The sequence below is a fragment of the Hesperophylax consimilis genome, chromosome 27 (genome assembly GCF_061612785.1).
Source record: "Hesperophylax consimilis isolate HC1 chromosome 27, BYU_Hcon_1.0, whole genome shotgun sequence".
NCBI classification, from domain to species: domain Eukaryota; kingdom Metazoa; phylum Arthropoda; class Insecta; order Trichoptera; family Limnephilidae; genus Hesperophylax; species Hesperophylax consimilis.
The window spans coordinates 3,774,048-3,791,077 of NC_142862.1; the positions used below are offsets into that span (position 1 = coordinate 3,774,048).

General features: G+C 31.7%; 1 protein-coding gene across 3 annotated transcripts in view; it reads left to right on the forward strand.

The window, feature by feature from the left end:
* The window catches only part of LOC149410487 (multidrug resistance protein homolog 49-like), a 195,297-nt gene that overhangs the window by 67,077 nt on the left and 111,190 nt on the right, over positions 1 to 17,030 (forward strand). For all 3 annotated transcript variants that reach the window (XM_089648134.1, XM_089648136.1, XM_089648135.1), the window contains exon 3: positions 15,248 to 15,335. In XM_089648134.1, coding sequence (XP_089504260.1) covers positions 15,248 to 15,335 — 88 coding nt within the window. The remainder of the gene's footprint in view (positions 1 to 15,247; positions 15,336 to 17,030) is intronic.

Below are 17,030 nucleotides of genomic sequence, written 5' to 3' on the forward strand. Positions count from 1 at the left end.
CCAAAATGATGGTATATTTATGCATCAGCAATAAAATTAATCATTCAATAAATAAACATCTTAGATTACAACAGCATAAAAAATGATATGTGATAAAGTATCATGTATCCTATCAGATCTCCACTTAAAAACAACGTTACGAATTTCATAACTGCACTTAACAGTACAAACTTTACTGATTTTAACAAAAACAAAAATATCTCCATAATATGAGACGTAAACTCTTTTACAAGACAATATACAATTCGGATACCCGCGAAGCATAGAATACATGTTACTAATTGGGCACTAAAGATGATATTAGGTTGATTTTGTGTTCATACCTATAAGTGACTTACAAGACTTGTCCTAAAATGTGTTATGTCCAATATGTTTAATTTGCTTCCCAGCCAAAGATAATCTAGAATAATTATTCTGTATCACTGACGCAGCATCAAGTTGAGTCGAATAAGGGAATAGAAAGTGCGGTGGCTCGCTAAAGTGGAAATTTCTCGCAATTAGGTTCAAGTTAGACTTGAACCAGTGTGGATGGATGGAGAATGCATAGAATGCACACGTTCTCTGATCAGTAAATCGACTACCCGTATTCAAGAATATTATCCATTTGCTAAGTTTGTTTTTACAGAAATACACCGATGATCGCTAAAAGCAACTATTCTGTTCAATTATTATTACTGAAAACAACACAAAGTGAATATTGTTGAGTGCTAAGGCAAGCGAAAGAGTCAAAATAGATTCAAGTCAAAACAACAACTATTCAGGGGAGCGATTTCAAATGTATTATAATAGTGATTGCTTCTATCGGGCGGTCAAAGCGAAGCGGTCATAATGAATTGATTTACTTTATGAATACCATAAATAAGCCTAAGATAAATTGATACTTTTCCTATAGTTTTCCTATCGAGTAGAATTTAAAAAAATATTTACTTAATATAAAATATAAATGTAAACTACTAAAAATAAACTTAAAAAATACCATATGCTAAGATTATCTTTGACAGTTTCCCTTGATTAACTTTTTTGTGCTCTTATAAAATTGTTTACAAAATAAATAAAAACAACTTTTGCGCTTGAAATCAAGCATTTCTTGATTCCGTTTGCCAAGCGATTTTAATGCCTATTACCTATATTCGTCACGAAATAAGGCATGCCAAGAATATACATATTTTTGGCTTGTAGCTTCCTCTTAAGTAATAAGTGCCTGTTAAAAAAAAAATATTTTGATACCACGTGAAAATATTGTCCCAGATATTAAAAATATTAGATAATCTAAAATTTCATTTATTTGACTTATACTCTTTATATCTAGCATGATAGTTTATGGCTAGAGATGGGTTGAGAGACAAGTTGGAGAGGTCAAAGGGTCTTCCCAAACAAGCCTCTACCGATCTGGCACACCACCCAGCTAATGGGCAGGCGCATCCTGAACGCATCTCACCCGATGAACCCGGCCACCCCAGCTAAATCACCAAACGTAGGGATTCACTATGGCAGAGGCGCTGGTTATCTAATAAATGGTTCCCGGGGTAGCGGGACCGAAACCCGCCTCCCGAATCGTAATCGTGATCATTTATTAAAAAGTTAACACAATGACACTTTGTAATGTCTAGGTAGGTCACATTTTTAAAGCATTCCTGAATTTTTAAATCGTTATTAATTCAAGCTTACTTGAAAAAACACAATCGTCTTGAAAATCAATCTGGATTTTGGCGTGTAATAATATTATTCCTAAAATATAGCCATATCACGGTGCTTGCTAAATAATTCTTAAAAGACCTTTAATGAATGTTAAACAAAACTTTTGTACGTTTTCAGATTCACAATAGGTACCTGCCTACCCAAATTTGAGTATTGTGTATATGCATATTCCTTGGATGTGGAAAAAAACATAAAAAATGTTAACATTTCGTGTTTTAATGATAAAAACACGATTATGACCTACACCGGTCATGAAACAATAAATTTAATTAACCGCTAGTGACATCTGGCGAAATTCAAGAGCACTACAGTTTTTGCAGTGCGCGCTTTTACCGACACAAAGCACTCCTTGACCTGATAATGGCCGACGGCAATGACACGTTTCGGCGGAAAACTGTTTTTATTTTATCATTACCCAGACCAGCACGCGGAAAAGTGTGATAACACTGATAACTCTGAAAATGAGTCTCGTTGTTTGTATATTTACCTAATGAGAAATCTGATTGGTGACAGAAGGATGATAAATTGGCCACTGTCGACAAAGGCTTTATTTTAAATTAGCGTTTAATTACTTTGTATCTTTCTGAGAACTCGTGGATATTTTACGATGTTTGTTCAAGCTGAATGAGATTAAAATTCATCAAATTTCAACGTTCATTTTCAGGTTCTGTGAAAGATTTTTTCAAGTTCTAATAATTGTAATAATTGTAGGCGACTACAATCTTCCGAAAATCGACTGGTCTTTCGATAAGAACAATGAAGTGATTATTAACGAAACAGAAGTGCAGTGTGTCAAATCTAAGGAAATGCTTGATATGTCTTTTTTCCTAGGACTAAAACAGTTAAATAAAGTGCATAATTCTTATAACCGAATGCTTGACCTAGTATTTTCTAGTGACTTAAGTACAGTGGTAGAACAATCGGATGAATTGTTGTTACCTTTAGACCAACACCATCCCGCGTTAGATATTATTATCACAAATGAGTCTAGAAAATTGCAGAAATTAAAAACTTCATCGTACAATTTAAAAAAAGCTGACTACCCAAATATAATTGATTATCTTGACCATATAGACTGGTCATTTCTAGAAGATGAAAACAATATTGTGAATCAAGTCCAACAATTTTATTCAATCCTAAACACTTCAAAAGAACGTCATGTTCCAAAAGTTAATTTTATTGCATCCTTTTACCCTACATGGTTTTCAAAAGAATTAAAAGAATTAAAAGAATTGATTTATACTAAAAAACAAACTCACCGAATATATAAGCAATCTAGAAACGTCGATGATTATATAATGTTTACTAACATAAGAAAGCAGTGCAAAGAATTGTCTAAAAAATGTTATAATGATTATATTAGTTTAATAGAAATGGAGGTTCATGATAATGTTAAAAAATTGTGGAACTTTTCTAATGCTCAGCGTAAAAATGATGGTAGTTTACCAAATATTATGTATCTGAATAACAATTGTGCGGATAATACCGAAGGCATTGTCAATCTTTTTGCAGATTTATTCAAAAGTGTTTATGATGATAATATTACCGATAATGAAATCCCAAATGATATATCACTTGAAGAATCACTTAACCTAAACCATTGTTTTATTGAAATAAACGCTATAGAAAAGGCTATAAAAGCATTAGATACTAATAAATCCGCTGGACCGGATGGTTTCCCTCCAATATATTTAAAATCTTGTGTTCGCAGTTTGACTTATCCATTATTTTTACTATTTAATAAGTCTTTGTCGTCAGGGTGTTTTCCAAAACAGTGGAAAAAAAGCTATCTTACGCCTATTCATAAAAAGGGAGATAAAAGCGATGTATCGAACTACAGACCAATATGTATATTGTCCGCTATTCCCAAACTATTTGAATCGTTAGTCCTAGATGTAATATGTAAACAAATTAATAATATTATTGTACCCAACCAGCATGGCTTTATCACAGGTAAATCCACCCTAAGTAACTTGATCATATACGAAAATTACATAACTGATTCTCTTGCCTTGAAGCATCAAGTGGATTCAATATATACTGATTTTTCCAAAGCATTTGACAAAGTTAGGCGACATATCCTTGTACAAAAATTAAGTATGTTGGGTATCAAGGGTAATCTGTTAAGTTGGATTGAAAGTTATCTTAGTAAAAGAGAGCTATGTGTCAAAATAAAATCTGTGGAATCTTACATTTTCGAAGCCACAAGTGGGGTCCCTCAGGGGTCTCACCTGGGACCAATTCTTTTTTTGTTATTTATTAATGATATTGTTAGCATATTTAAAGATGTAGAAGTTCTTCTTTTCGCAGATGATTTGAAAATATATAAAACAATACGCAGTTTAGACCAGTGCTCCGCAACCTTTTCTCACCTACGACACACCAAATTTCTTCCTAGAATTACGCGGCACACAAAAAGCTAAAATATATACATATAAAATTGATACACAAATTTTACAATAATTTCTTTTTTTTATTTGAAAACTATACATACATACATATAACTATAACATATTTATTTTTACGCAATCTTAATAATTATTATAAAATAATAATAAATTAATGAGCGATTAATTGTTAAATTAACCTGCGCTTGTTTCAATGAACACAAAAGTTTTATATTCGGCTCGAGTTTTGACAGCGCAACCCGAAATTCTTGGTCAAGACCTTTTAAGCATGACCGCTTATCATTTTTAATTAATACAAGCGTTGAAAAACTTTGCTCACATAAATATGTCGTTGAAAATGGAAGTAGTGTTAAGAATTCTTTGATGGAAATGTGAGGTTATTCTTTTTTAACGTAAATCCGGAAAACATCTAATTGATCTTCGGAGAAGTGAAGTTTTATGTCATGTCATTATTTAAATCTGTAAATTCCACTCGAATTTGCAAAAGCATTGCTTCCGTAGAATTTATTGCATTGGTTGCAAAAGGATTTCGAATCCAATCGTATTGTTCCGTATTAATGGAATAAAAATATCGACCAAATTTCTGCTGAAGCATACTTAAATGTTGTTGAGCCAGATCCACAGTTAATTGTTTGTTTTTAATTATACTATGGTTGATCCTTTGGTACATTTCCAAACATCCTTTTTGCAACACTTTCTGCCGAAGTTCGTTATTAAGTTTATTCAAATGCTCGAATATATCAGCCATGTATGCAAGTTTGGCTATCCAGTAATTATCATCGAGGTACTGATATAGTTTGGGCATATTTTGATTTAATCGAAACTCACACACCTCATAACGAAGCTCATCGTGTTCAAAAGTTCCTCAGGTAAATTTTTGACCATCAATACTTCTCGATGTATGCAGCAGTGTGTAAATTGTAACGCTGGATTTTTTTGTTTTACATAAAAGACAAAACCCTTTTTACTACCCGTCATTGCCCCAGCGCCATCCGTGCAAACGGCAATGGAATTGCTCCATTTAATATTATATATTTTGAAGAAATCATCGGTTAATTGAAAAAATTCTTCACCGGTAGTTCGCTCTGGAACCTCCTTACAAAATAAATAATGTTTTTTAATAAAGTCCTCGTCAACGAAAAGTACAATAGCTATCAACTGTGCTTTATTTTTAATATCGGTTGTTTCGTTGATCTGAAGCGCAAATTTTTCAGCCAATAGCAGTTTTCTAATCAGTGTTTCTAATATATTGTGAATACGTCTTTTAACAGTATCTGCAGACAATGAAAAATAGAAAATATATTATGAAAAATATTTTGTCATTGTGTATTAAATACATAATGAAATATTGTAAAATGTCAAATACATTGAATTTGACCGCGGCACACCTGTGACCGGCTCACGGCACACCAGTGTGCCACGGCACACCGGTTGCGGAGCACTGGTTTAGACGATTGTTATACTTTGCAACTTAATTTAAATAAACTATATCGTTGGTGCATCATCAACTCTCTGTTTCTTAATATTAAAAAATGTCAGGTCATTCGTTTTTGTAAAATACGAAATCATACAATTTATGAATATTCGCTTAATAATGTAAAATTGACAGCTGTCACTCAAATCAGGGACTTGGGTGTTATATTTGATGAACAGTTAACATTCAATCCGCATATAAATGAAATCACAAATAAAGCCCTAAAAATGCTTGGGTTTATATGTAGAACCGCATGTGACTTCAAGTCACTAGAATGTTTGAACACACTGTACACATCTTTAGTAAGAAGTCAAGTAGAGTATAATTCGCCTATTTGGTCCCCGTTTTATAAAGTACATTCCAACAATATTGAAAGGGTACAACACAAATTTTTAAGATTTATTAACTTTAAACTAAATATTCCAATCCAAAATATAAATTATATCCAACTCATGCATCAACTAAATTTGATTACGCTATCAGATAGGCGAATTATCTCCGACCTTGTTCTACTAAATAAAATTATTAATTATAGAATCGACAGCCCTGAAATTCTTGCCACAATAAAATTATTTGTACCTTCCAAAAATACGAGACAAAATTTCACCTTTTTCTGTAACAATTTCAAATCTAATTATCATGCGCACATATCGTTAAATCGAATACAAAATTTTGGTAATAAATTTAGTAATGTTGTTGATATATTTAGAGATTCCGTAGCAGTGCTCAAACGAAATCTACATAAACACTTTGCTGAAATGTATGACTTCTCCACTCCATAGTAAAAAACCCATTTTTTAGCTTCTGTTTTTTTCACTCTTTTCTTTTATGACTTCTTTTATGACTTTTTAACTTTAATATATATGTTTTAACTTTACAAATTAATATTGTAATTTAAATAACAATTCGAATATGATTTTAAGTCCCTATAAATGCTGATTAATTTCAATCCATTTATTTTTCTAAGTAAGTAAAAAAAGAAGAAAAAAAACTGTTCTCCATAATGGTATTCTGTATTATTTGTAAAACATTTATGTACTACAGATATAATAACTATTTTATTTATATATGTACGTAAACTTTTCAATGTCACATAGTTAATGTAATAACACTAATAACAATGTATGTAAAAGCCCAATGGGCGTTTAAATAAATAAATAAATAAATAAAGTTCTGTTTTTATTTCAGTTCTGTCAAGCAACTAGCCTATAATAATATAATAACAGAATTTGAATAGGACTTTCACAGAACCCGTAAATGAACGTTGAAATTTGATGAATTGTTCAAATTCTCCGAAACAACCCGTCCTAGTCATCAAATTAATATCCATATTAACGACATTTTCTCCAGCATGATGAAATGCGAAAATATTTTAATTAATTTTTCCAAACACGTGTTTTGACAAAGTGATAAAAGTTTAACAGGAAACCTGTCAATTCATTCGTTAAGAGCCTAAAATCCTGTTTTTAACCGGATTACGATTTTTAATTAATTAACAATACTCATTTTTCTTCGTGGACATATAAACACGCGGACATTACAGTCCTACCCGGTCGGCATTTGGAGACGTTGGTGGAGTTATCGACTTCAGTTCCTGGGTAGGATGGTTCAATCATCAGTCAAACAACTTTTTTTTTATGTTTAAAATAGATGTATAATAGTAAAAAAGCTTTGTTTTTTACGGGTTAATTTTGTAATTTCAAAAAACGTGTACCTATATGTGTCATCCATGTAAGTTTTTTTCAATTCGGTTTAAATTTCAAATACATGTATAAAATTTATCAAGAAAAGTGGCATTTTTTTATTTTAATAAATAATGTCTACATTTATTTTATTTTTAAAGGTGTATAATAATAGTAAATGAGTTTTCCTAACGGGGTTGGGGGATGTTTTTTTTATCTTAAAAAATGGGACATTATCATCATCAGCATCAAAAATACTAATTTATAATGGTTAGAAATATGATCTAAACGGTGCGTGAGAGAGAGAAAACACCAATTAAATTAAATTCAAATCTAGAAACTAACCGTACAAGAATTAAAATGTACATTACTATGAAACCAAATTTCCGACCGCAATTTGAGAAAAAATTATGAAAATTCGTGAATATTTTATGAATTATTTTTATATAAAACGAAAAAAAGTAATGTGACAATAATACTTTATGCTGTCCATTTTTTAAAAATTTATCATAAGACATATTCAGAAATATAAATAACAATTTAAAAGATTTTAAATTTCACCTTAAAAAACACACAAAGAGTAAACGGAATTCTCGGAAACATATAAATAAACTAATAATGATAATATAATAACACACCCTCTCATGCACACGCTCAACTTAATCATGGGGGGGAGGTGAATCTTAAATATTATATAAAAAATTATATTACATTTTTTGTAAATGATGTAACAATACTTTTTTAAATAAACGGTTCCATGACAACTACCCACCTAATAAAGTTATTTGCTTTTCGTAAATCTCAACCATAAATGTTTAACATCATGTCATTATTATTTTTACTGTAGCGATTATACGTCTCTCTGGTGACCCGGATAAGCCTTCAGGCCTCTGGCATATTGAACGTTACATTTCTTAAAGATGCCGTCAGAAATTATATTTCCGCTTCTCAACAAAATCCAAATAAATGGAATATTTCTAAAAATATCCAAATAACAATAACTGTTTTTGAAAGGTGAGGAAATGCGTTTTAAAAGTATAGTATTACAAATAAACATATTATGTATTTATATTTAATATTAAAATTTTGAAATCAAACATAAAATTTTTAAAAAATGCCTCCAGTTTTTTTCGTCTTAACACTAAACCGAAATTACTGTTAACAAAAAAACCCACATATTTTACTAGAAAAATGTATCATGAACTTTACTGCCACCTCACTATTTGTCGTTTCATATAAAAATAATTCACGAAGTTTCATTAACTTATATCAAATTGTTCTCAAAAAAGTTTCCCAGAGGTGTACATTTTAATTATTCTGTAGTTGACTTCTATATTTGAATGTAAAGTTTGGTGTTTTTTTATAACACCATTTAGTTCATATTTGTAAGGGAGATACAACTATTTATTTGAGACCAATATGAGCTGTTTCGAAAAGCTAACAAATTGACCTGACGAGTTAAAAAGTGATACTAACGGTCGTTGTTCCCAACTTTTCGAACGATAAATCTTTGATATATCAGTGTGAGCCAAAATTGGCTCAGGAGTTGGTCAGTAGTATTGGGAACAAGGGCCGTAAGTCATGAAAAGAGATTTATTTATTTAATACATGTTACATTATTATGAAATTTACATAAAGTAGATATAATGAATCACCATACTAGGCGGCTGCCTGTTTCATGGTGACCAATTGAGTGTAATTAATTTGTATGAAATATGAAATCTAGTGTAAACATATGAAATTAGTAACTATAGATGAAGCTAAAATTTTGGAAAAATTGTAATAAAAAGTAGAAGATAGAAATTAGAAAGGAGAAAGAAGTAAATTAGCATTAGATTGTAAAAATGTACATAATTATATATATAATTTTTAATATGTGTGCATGCAAGCACACATGTGTATATAGCAGCAGACATACCTATATACATATAACAGTACATGTATACATACACCCATATGACGCATCCTCACGCATATAAACAATATATACACCTCTATCTGAGTACTTGGAATAGGCTACTAACACTATAACAATCACACATCAAAAAATCCCCGAGCGCTTTCCTGAAACTGTCGTATTTGGCTATTGATTTTATTTCTAACGTTAAATTATTGAATATTTTTGGAGCAAGAAAGTTAAATTGTCTTTGTGCCATTGAGGTGAAAATGATGAAACAAAAACTTGGTTAAATTTCTTACGTAGTTTTAGTTACCATAGGGTTTTATTTATTGACTTTATATCACTTTTTAAAGGTGTGATGAATTGTCATCGTCATTGTATTATCGTGGAACCATCATATCTAAATCGCTTTCTGGAAGGTATAGCACTGGCGATGAAGCAAGATGACACTTGTAACAAAAATAACTAATTACTCCTTTAGATTGAGTTCAATGTCAGATAGAACGTTCAATTTGGTTTATTGTCTAGTCGAACGCTAGTTTTCAGGTCAAATCAGCTTGTTAGGAGTTAATTGGATAAAAAAAACAGCTGGGATAAAATCACAAGCCACAATTAGCCAATGGACAAATGCGTCTTGTATCCACACGGAGAAAACTTACTGATTTAAAATATTGCTAATTTATTGAAAATCTGGTAAAATTATTCGTAGTCCTGATGAAAAGGGACTACAGGCCTGTAACGAATGAATTGGAAGAAAATTATCAGTGAAAAACGAATGCATTATGTCATGATTCAACAAAATTATAATATTTCCGCATTTCGTTGTTATATCTATTAGGAATAGCGCAGCTGCAAGAACAAGTGTTCCGGTATATTCTGAAGTTACCGATATTTTGTTCGGAAATGGCGTGCCGTCACATTAACTCGATTTTGATAAATCAGCAGTATTCATTTTTCTCCGTGCATTCTTTAATCACGGTTTTAATCATTTGCTAGCTAAGTCCCCCATCGTTGAACAAACTACATATTACCCTCGTAAAAATGGTGGTAGGGTTTTTTTGAATATGTTCAGATTATTCATAGCCTGGAAAATTAGATTTTTCTTCAATAAATGGTTAAAATTCCTGACAGAAAAAATGTGCAATTTTCATCAAATTGCACATATTAAAGATCACAATTCGTGAATGCCTGAGGAAATCATATTAATGCAATACTAACGCAGACCCGTGAAATATCACGGGATTGCTTGAGATCACGACAAATCAGTTCCAATTTTATATTATATGTACCTAAGTACATTATCGCTTGGCTGAATTCTTCGAACAATCAGTTCCATTTTGGATAATGACACTTAAATTCTAAGCAAATTTCAGTTCATTTAAATAGATTTCACGCAGTATTAACTAATGTACATCGGAAAGAACAGATATAAGTATCTTTGGTCATTCATAATGTTACGTCATGTTTTGTTTGACAATAAAGGTATCCATTGAGAGGGCGATAATGATTTCTAGTATGGGAAATGTTCCTATTATAGGTACAAAATGGATTAAACTTTTATTATTGTTTTATAAAGAGCTTGAGTGATAAATATTACAGCTTAAAAACATAAAGGTCAATAAAAGCAGATTCTGAATATGTAATTTCACGTAGAATTAATAAATCGTAATTTAAAAATAATTAAAAACTTGAGACACTCAAACGCCCTGTGATTGGTCGACTGACAGCTAAACCGCTCCCCCACGGGTTGGCCGGCCGCGTGTATTATGAATGCGGACAACTGCAGTTTGTAAATTATTTCAAAAGCAATCATGTTTTCATACCGACCCGAGTGGGATTAACCTTTCTGTTACCCGATACAACCGAGGAAGGTATGACGTCACGCGTACCCCGTCATATTTCTGTCGTTTTAAAATTATTTAAAGTATGAATTCGACATTTGTAAAAAAACCACTTAAATTATATTATATATTGGTGAAATTCCCTACTAAGCAAACTTCATTAAATATTTTTTTCTATTCCAATACATATACATATACATATATTATTTTCATGAATAAATTCTTTAAAAAGATTAAATTAGAGTAGAGTATTAAAATTTCAAAATTATATTACTTGCGACCAATATAATTGATTTTCATTCGCCATTGCAAGAAAAGTTGCACAAATGCTCAACAATAATGATTCACAGTTTAATCTATGCACCGAAGCGTTTCTATCACTCTGAAGCCGCTGTTCTATATTTTAAATTGGCTTGTTTAAATTGTGGCAATACCGAGAAAACTAATCAGAAAGATCATCGTCAAATGTTACAGTTACGAGTTAAATTCAAGCGAAAAGGGCAGCAAATGCATAAGTCACATTTTTGGAGGATTTTTAAATGATTTTAGAAACTGTTTTAGAAAATATTATTCTTTATAATACCAGAGTGATGAATGCACTCAGCATCACCCCGGTGAAAGACCACCATTCCCACCCTTCCTCTATCTTTGGTTCATCTTATTCTCCTCCCAATCTCTTCAGCCTCATGGCATACCCCAATTGGATACATCGATTCTCATAGATTCCTGCCGGTTAGTCACTTAACCCTTTCATACCTACATTATTGTTTCCACATATATAAAATATGTAATGCTTGATAATACCTCTGAAAATTATTTGAAAGTATTTGGTATTTAATTTTTTTTTTTAGAAATTATTCTATATTAATTTGGATTAACATTGGACATCAGAGGGTATTTTTTAATAGTAAGATAAAATAAACATAACACAAAAGTAATACAAATAACTGTTTCAATGTTCATTCAAAAATACACATTTTAACTAAAATTCATTCAGAAATAAAGAATAATCTAGGATAATAAATCTTTAAAAATTCGCCATACTAGTAGAAAACATGTCCGTTACTACCAGTGTTAATTTGAATGAACATTGAAATTCATTTACAATATTCTGGCAAATTAGTGTGAACAGTGAATTGAAATGATTTTATGATTATAGAACACATCTTAATGTGCTAAAATATTTGTAATTCGAGTAGAAAATATTGATATCTCACCTTAAATTAAGTAATCAATGACGGTAGAAATTCGATGAAACTCACAATCACCAGATGTCAAAATATTTATCATTGTTGTGGTGGGAATAAGGATTTTAACCGAGAGGAAAAAATAGACGCCACAGAAAAGATTACAAGCTATAAGAAAAGAAAAACATGACTTTTCTAAATCGCTACCGTTACGGTAAAAAAAATTACAAAGTTCATGTTAATTTGAATTAACTCTGGGGATGAAAGGGTTAAAAAGGGAAACCAAGAAAAAACAGTGTTTACCATTTTATTTATCAACGTTTTGGCACCGTATTTTCGGACCGAAAACTGAAAACTGTTCAATTTTTGTAGGTAGTGTCTTGTCTATATTATTCAAATAGATATTTCAAAGCTCTGTAGCTGTTTGCGAAAGCAGGAAATTTGTACAGCATTTTATGTATATATTTTGTAGATCTACGTATTTCTATCGTCTCAAACGCTCCTCTCGCCAGCAAGCTATTTATATTAATTACGCAAATTATTGTCGCGGATAGAATCCTTGTATTATCTCACCTTCTTGTGTTAAATAAAATATAACTCTAACAATCAATCAGCGTTATGATTTATAAGCTAAGTTCCGTGACTGATTATTTAGAGAACTTGAATATCTCCGATAAGGTAAGCGGAGATGTTCTAGCAAATTCCAGTGAAACTCTAAAGTAACATCAATTCCGTATGTCCATTACAGCTCTTAAAAATCCATATAATTTATTTTTAACGAACGCAGGCTCGTTATTATTATGGGTTAATTATATTTTTTGACACATTACATATCTTGGTCTACCGATTAGATGTGCAAGTTTTTATTCCGTTATTAAAATAGTTTTATTACGAAACATTGCTTATTCGTCAGTAATATATTCAATTAACATGTCAAACGAACCATTTTTTCCAAATCATTAGAGTGCTGCCAACAACTTCATATTAGAGACGAAAAAATATTGCACACGGGTAAAAACTTTTTTCGATGACTTTTTTAAAAAATTTTTTTCTAATTGAAAAACATATATACGTGTTGAAAGCAGAGTAAATGCTGGTTATTCCATGAATGTAGGACTTAATGCGGTTGGCACTAACAAAAAATGTCAAAAAAGCGAAGCTAGCAGTCCATAATGGAGCGCTGGTGATCCTACCTATCTGATGTATGGAAGGGAGGCATGGAACTGGCAGAGGAAAGATGAAAGTAGACTTGATGTTGTGGAAATGAGATCCCCAAGGTGTATGTGTGGTAACACCACTAATTCACAAAGAATGCAAGGTTGATGTAAGCATAATGATGAATATTAAGAATTTGGACATTTGAGCGAATGAACGAAGAAAGGGGTGTAAGAAGAATATATGACATGAATGTGAATGATAGAAGAAGTTGGGGACGCCCGAGGAAGACATGGCACGATCAAGTGAACCAAATACTTGAATCAGGCCATGTCGAGAGTCAGAATGACAGAAGAGACATGCATGAGACGATGCAGGCATGTGTGTGTGCCAAGACCGAGTTGTTTAGTGGTCCGTCCTCTCTGCCTACCCCTAGTTAATATACATATTACGTCTTGTCGTTTATTTTGACAGATATAACTAAATATTTTAACTCTCCATATCTCTTTATAAACAATGACACAATTATTAACAGCCGCATTGATTAAATACAAGATTTCCACTGTTAGAAACAGTAATTTGTGAAGACCTATTCCATTTACTATTTACCCACCACGAAACATAATTTATTTTAATGCGAATACCGCACAAGAGTCCCAACCGCTCACAACCGTATGAAGCCAGTGAAACTGTTGCATCCCCAATTGGGGTATTTTTATTTTATTTTTTATAGTGAATACCTCACAAGAGTCCCAACTGCTCCCGTCTGGAGCCAGTGAGACTATGGCATCCCCAATTGGGGGATGTTGTGAGGCTGAAGGTAAGTGGGGAAGGGAAAGAGGAAGGTGGGGAAGTACCTGGCTATTCAGATCTAGTCACTAAACACGGCTAAAGCCATTTGGAGCAACGTTTCAATTCCGAATGGTGGTCTTACACCAGGGCGATACTGGTAGTATCTTCCACTCTGGAACGTGCCGCAAATATACTATATATTATTTTAATTAATTAATTAGGGTATGTTGTGCGGCTGAAGGTAGTGGGAAGGGGAAGTACATGGGGAATGGGATGGTGGGGAAGTACCTCGCTATTCAGATTTGTTCACCAAACACGGCTAAAGTCATTTCAAGCAACGTTTCAATTATGAATGGTGATCTTATACCAGGGCGATAATGAGTAAAAATTATTTTAAATGCAGTGATTGTGAAATATCACAATACATGAAATAAAATTTACTTGCGCACACCGGGATTTGAACCCGCAACCTCCGGATTGCTAGTCGGAAGCCTTACTGCTCGACCACAGCGGCTGACGCTATTGGAAGTGGTAACGGCCAAAAAAAGGCATTAAGAGGAAGCTACAAGCCAAAAATGTGTATATTCTTGGTTTACCTTATATTGTAGGTAATAGGCATTAAAATCGGTTGACAAACGGAGTCTAGAAACGTTCGATTTCAAGCATAAAACTGTTTTTTTATTACTTTTGTAAATAATTTTATAAGAAAGCAAAAAAAAGTTAATCAAGTGAAACTAAAAAATAATTTTAGCTATAATACTGTATTTTTTAAATTTGTTTCCTTTACTCGTTCATATATTTCTATTGAAAACATATTCGTTTTAGAAGTTTTCATTTATATTTTCTACTGGGTAATTTATTTTTTATTTGTATTCTACTCAAGCGAAACGATAGGAAAACCTCCAATTTATCTAAAGTATATTTTTTGGTATTCATATTGTACACCAATTCGTTATAAAGATTTATCAAAATAGTGATTTAGCATTAAGCTTCGCCTTAATGTAAGATTTGACGACCATTATTTCAATATGATGGGATTCAGCGAAGGTGTTATAAAAATGAGTTGTTTTTAAGATAAATTTTAAAGGATTTTTTTATTTATTGTTACAGAAAGTTCACCAATAATCAGACAAAGGAGGAAAAAGCGGAGAAGAAACTAAAGCAAGGGGATAAGGCCTATATTCCCTACACCACCTTGGTGAGTTTTTATTTCCTTCAACAGCTAAGACACAGATGTTTTTTAATGATCCCAAGATAATTGAATTGTAAAATAACCTCTCGGGAAATATTCCTCACAGACAATGATCAACCGTAGTCTTTTTGGGAGGTATATATCCCATCCTGACATGGTCTCAACAGCTGGAGCGATTTTTGGCATATTATGCCAAGTTTGCAAAAACGTTTTGAGCGATCGCTTGTCATAATTTGTCATATTTATAGAACCTAAAAGTATAGGATAAACGATGAAATCTAGGTGGATTCATTGACTTTTAATCACAGTAAGTAGTTTTATATGTTTTCATATTAATATTTTAAGGAATGGTTTTAATTAAATAATATGATAAATGTAACATTTGACACCCATCGCTCGAGTGGAAGTTATGCAATCTCATTTGGTATTACGGTGAGAAATATAATTTAACAATGTCTGAAAGAGAGAAAACAGAACTTTTAGTTTGTGTTAAAAAAATACTGTTCCCAAAAAATTAAGAATAAACAATTCCATGAAACAACATTTAGCGTTCGATAATGATTTGTAATTTTTTAAATAAATATTTTTATAAAACGAAAAAAAAGTGAAGTTACAGTAATTTTTTAAATTTGTTTTGAAACTTCGTTTGAATAAATATGTTTTTTTTAGTTTTGCGTAAAGTATTATTTCATCTGCTTTAAAGAACAGTATTTTATTTTGAAAATCTCGGTGTGAAAATATTTTTCGCGCTATCTGAATTTCTCAGTTCTCAAATGGAACTTACATTGCAAAATGTCAGAGGCTTTAACGGTTAATAATATATTGTATGTTAAAACAATTGAGTTCCAATAATTACCTATACAGGGTGTCCGGAAACTCGTAGTACAAGCGGGAAACTGGTGAATCTACATCACATTTGGAGACGATTTTGTAGTATATTTTTTTTTATTTGAGCTTTCGTTATCGAGTAAATCGAGTTTGAAGTTGATTTTTTTTTTTTTTAATTTTTTTTTTTAATCAATTTCTTATAAATTATTACTGAAGATCAAAGTACCCAACTAATTAAAACTATTTGAAAGTAAAACAAATGAAGAAACTCGGATTTGAAGCATTATTTTGAAATCACCCTTCATTTAACCCGGTGTAATCATAAAATATTTCTGCTCTGCAGGGTTAAAACATCTGTTATTCAACCCTAAACACCAGAAAAAACTTTAACCCTAAAATAGCCGAAAAATATTTTTTTTTGGTTTTTTTTTTTTTTTTTGAAAATGCTCAAATCAAAAAAATTTATGTTTTTTTGGGTTCCCCATGTGGTGTAGATTCTCCAGTTTCCCGCTTGTACTACGAGTTTCCGGACACCGTGTATAACATATGTGACATCCTAGAAAGTAGTTTCAGAGGTTACCCGTAGATGGAACTGGATAGAGAGGATTTAATATTTATGAATTGGAATATTTTGATTTCAAACGTGAAAAAAGTTTAAGAAAAAAAACTAATATGTTTTTACTCCAAACGTCGAAAAATTGTAGAAAATACGACATTTATAAAAAACTTTTTTTTTATTTAGGGAATTTGCAAGAAAATACAAATTGAACATATCTCCCGAGTAAAAATAAATGCCGCCAACAGGAATTGAACCCGTGACTTCTGATGGTGCTCTGAAACCACTGAGCTATGTCGGCTTATTTCCAATCCGCC